Source organism: Salminus brasiliensis, chromosome 1 (genome assembly GCF_030463535.1).
Source record: "Salminus brasiliensis chromosome 1, fSalBra1.hap2, whole genome shotgun sequence".
Taxonomy (NCBI): domain Eukaryota; kingdom Metazoa; phylum Chordata; class Actinopteri; order Characiformes; family Bryconidae; genus Salminus; species Salminus brasiliensis.
Window position 1 is genome coordinate 815,898 of NC_132878.1, and position 3,739 is coordinate 819,636.

The following is a 3,739-nucleotide window of genomic DNA, read 5'->3' on the forward strand; positions in this document are numbered from 1 at the left end:
AGAGAGGGAGAGGGAGGAGGAGAGAAAGAGGGAGATGGAGAGAATGATGGAGGAGAGAAAGAGAGAGATGAAGAGAGAGGAGGAGAGAAAAAGAGAGATGGAGGGAGAGGAGGAGAGAAAGAGGGAGATGGAGAGAAAGAGAGAGAGGGAGAGGGAGGAGGAGAGAAAGAGGGAGATGGAGAGAAAGATGGAGGAGAGAAAGAGAGAGATGGAGAGAATGATGGAGGAGAGAAAGATGGAGATGGAGAGAAAGATGGAGGAGAGAAAGAGGGAGATGGAGAGAGAGGAGGAGAGAAAGAGGGAGATGGAGAGAGAGGAGGAGAGAAAGAGGGAGATGGAAAGAGAGGAGGTGAGAAAGAGGGAGATGGAGAGAAAGATGGAGGAGAGAAAGAGGGAGATGGAGAGAAAGATGGAGGAGAGAAAGAGGGAGATGGAGAGAAAGATGGAGGAGAGAAAGAGGGAGATGGAGAGAGAGGAGGTGAGAAAGAGGGAGATGGAGAGAGAGGAGGTGAGAAAGAGGGAGATGGAGAGAAAGGTGGAGGAGAGAAAGAGAGAGATGGAGAGAGAGGAGGTGAGAAAGAGGGAGATGGAGAGAAAGATGGAGGAGAGAAAGAGGGAGATGGAGAGAAAGATGGAGGAGAGAAAGAGGGAGATGGAGAGAATGATGGAGGAGAGAAAGAGGGAGATGGAGAGAGAGGAGGAGAGAAAGAGAGAGATGGAGAGAGAGGAGGTGAGAAAGAGGGAGATGGAGAGAATGATGGAGGAGAGAAAGAGGGAGATGGAGAGAATGATGGAGGAGAGAAAGAGGGAGATGGAGAGAGAGGAGGTGAGAAAGGGAGATGGAGAGAAAGGTGGAGGAGAGAAAGAGAGAGATGGAGAGAGAGGAGGAGAGAAAGAGGGAGATGGAGAAAGAGGAGGAGAGAAAGAGGGAGATGGAGAGAAAGATGGAGGAGAGAAAGAGGGAGATGGAGAGAGAGGAGGAGAGAAAGAGGGAGATGGAGAGAGAGGAGGAGAGAAAGAGAGAGATGGAGAGAGAGGAGGAGAGAAAGAGGGAGATGGAGAGAAAGATGGAGGAGAGAAAGAGGGAGATGGAGAGAGAGGAGGAGAGAAAGAGGGAGATGGAGAGAAAGATGGAGGAGAGAAAGAGGGAGATGGAGAGAGAGGAGGAGGTGGGACAGAGAGAAAGAGAGGGAGAGCAGGAGGAGGTAAAGAAAGAGGTGGTGGGAGAACAGGAAGTGAGGCAGACAGAGGCGGTATCTGAGGATCAAGAAAGGAAGGAAGAGGCGGAGCACAAGGTGGAGGAGGACGACTCCAAAGAGAGGCAGCTGGAGGCCCAGAAGATCCAGGAGGCCAGGCAGGAGCACATGGAGAAAGCGAGGCAGCGGAAGAGGGAGCTGCTGAAGAAGATGTTCGCTCCAGGAGAGCGTCTCTTCAGAGCGGCGGAGGAGGGAGCTCGTTGCAGGGGCTTCAGAGGGAACAGGAGAACCGGGTTCTCATCTCAGGAAAAGAAGGAGGAGAACCCTGAGCTGGAGAACGAGCAGGCCAAGCCGGCCTCTTCCAGTGGAGGACCCCGGTTCATCAGCGTGAAGCCCCTCAACGCCATCCCAGAGCCTGAGGAGGAGCCCGTACCTCCCGCCCCTGCTGATTCCTCCACATCTTCCACTGAGGAGGACAGTGTGGTGGACCAGGAGAGCAGCACTGGTCCTGAGGAAGCCCAGCTGCAGAGAGAGCCCTCAGAGAACTCGGGGGGTCAAAAAGAGGCTCAAAGCAGCAAGGTGGACAAGCTGCAGGAGATCTTGCGGCAGCCGCGTCCAGTGGGCAACATGGTAAAGTGCTGCGTGGAGCGGGACAGGCGGAACAAGGGCGGTCCCACCTACCGAATGTTCCAGGAGGGAGACGACAGCAAAGAGGTCAGTGATATGATGGACAGTCATGAGGTGGAGGATTCACATCCTGTTGTGGCCGAGACCAATCACTATTTAACTCTACAGCATCTTAGTGAACTCTAACCTCTCTCTCTTCTCCTCTTCCTCAGCAGCTGTTGATGGTGGCGAGGAAGGTGGACCACAGGAACACCTTTGAGCTGCAGTTAGGCGAGTCTGTGGATGGTGGGAGTGCTGTGGGTCTGCTGAGGTACGTAGAGGTTTCTGACAGAAGTCCAGTCCCCCTCTCTCAGTAGGTCAGATCACGTGTTCTAAAGCTTCTCTGTGTTTCTTACAGGTGCAATAAAAACCAGACGGAGTTCACGCTGTACGCCAACCCAACAAACCCTGCTGTGAGCCATGAAGTCCCTCTAGTGGAGAAGCACAATGAGCAGGAGCTCGCTACCATCCGCTACGTGAGTACATGCACTTACACACACACTGTACACACACACACACACACACACTGTACACACACACTGTACACACTGTACACACACACACACTGTACACACACACTGTACACACACACACACTCTACACACACACACACTGTACACACACACTGTACACACACACTGTACACACACACACACTGTACACACACTGTACACACACACACTGTACACACTGTACACACACACTGTACACACACACACACTCTACACACACACACACTGTACACACACACACACACACACACACACTGTACACACACACACACTGGTATTGGGTTCTGCCCAACTGACTCATGCTGTGTGTTCTACCTGCAGGAGAACAGCTTTCTGAGGTGGAAGAAGGTCTCAGAGAGGACAACAGTCGTCCTTCCCTGCATGTGCAAGAAGAAGCCTTCAGAGGTAAGAGCCCCCTGTCTCAGTCACTTCCCGTACTGTAATCAGTATTACTCCTTATAAATCCTCGCTTCTGAAATGATCGGGACTTTGTCACACTTAGGAGTCGTTTAGAGAGTTCTCTTAATATTCCTGTGTTTTTACTGTTAACAGGGGAAACCAGTGCAGGAGCCGTGTAAGCACAAGATCAGACTGCAGAATAAAGCTCCACGGTGGGACAAGGAGAAAGAGGCGTACGTCCTTGACTTCCACGGAAGAGCTAAAATACCCTCTTCTAAGACCTTTCAGCTCAGCTGCCCTGAAAAACGTAAGTTCAACAGCCTTCACTTGCTTTCTTCTCTATTCTCTCCATCTGTCTCTCTCTCCCACTCTGCCGTAGCTCTGCACTCTCTCTGACTCATGATGGGCTTCTCTGCTTGTGTCTCCACAGCGGACTTGGTTCTTATGCAGTTTGGTCGCATGGGCGAGGACTCGTTCGCCCTGGACTACAGCTCCCCCTTAAGCGCGCTGCAAGCCTTCGCCGTTGGCCTGTCCTGCTTTATGGCCAAGTAATGACCTCAAGACCGTCGTCCACAGGTACCGTCTCTCATTCTCATCATGAATAGGAGGAGGCATGAGGACCAGAAAACATCACACAGCAGAAGACTGGACAGGGGTCCAGACAGTAGACAGACTTATTTGGTGGTTCGGTGATGATCAATAATTTATCAGTAGTTCTGATCAGAGGAGGATGGGTCGGTCCCCCATGTGAGTCTCGGTTCCTCCCGAGGTTTCTTCCTCCAGGTCTGAGGGAGTTTTTCCTTGCCACTGTCGCCGTTGGCTTGCTCACTGGGGGTTATGTTTTAGGTTAGACAGTAACAGGGATAAGGATAGGCACCAGATTAGGAATAAGGACATCTAAAATTGGGGAGGAAATTGGGTCCAAATGTAAAGAAAAGTCTGTTCAACTGTCTGTGAGACCAGCCT

The 3,739-nt window shown here is 51.7% G+C and overlaps 1 protein-coding gene across 1 annotated transcript in view; it reads left to right on the forward strand.

Annotated features, from left to right (window-relative positions):
• The window catches only part of LOC140535162 (uncharacterized), a 4,811-nt gene extending 1,486 nt beyond the window's left edge, over positions 1–3,325 (forward strand). Inside the window, exons 3-10 of the mRNA XM_072656595.1 lie at positions 211–826; positions 858–1,625; positions 1,668–1,910; positions 2,039–2,133; positions 2,221–2,338; positions 2,696–2,779; positions 2,927–3,080; positions 3,204–3,325. Of these exons, the coding sequence (XP_072512696.1) occupies positions 211–826; positions 858–1,625; positions 1,668–1,910; positions 2,039–2,133; positions 2,221–2,338; positions 2,696–2,779; positions 2,927–3,080; positions 3,204–3,325 (2,200 nt within the window). The remainder of the gene's footprint in view (positions 1–210; positions 827–857; positions 1,626–1,667; positions 1,911–2,038; positions 2,134–2,220; positions 2,339–2,695; positions 2,780–2,926; positions 3,081–3,203) is intronic.
• The last annotated feature ends 414 nt before the right edge of the window (positions 3,326–3,739 follow it).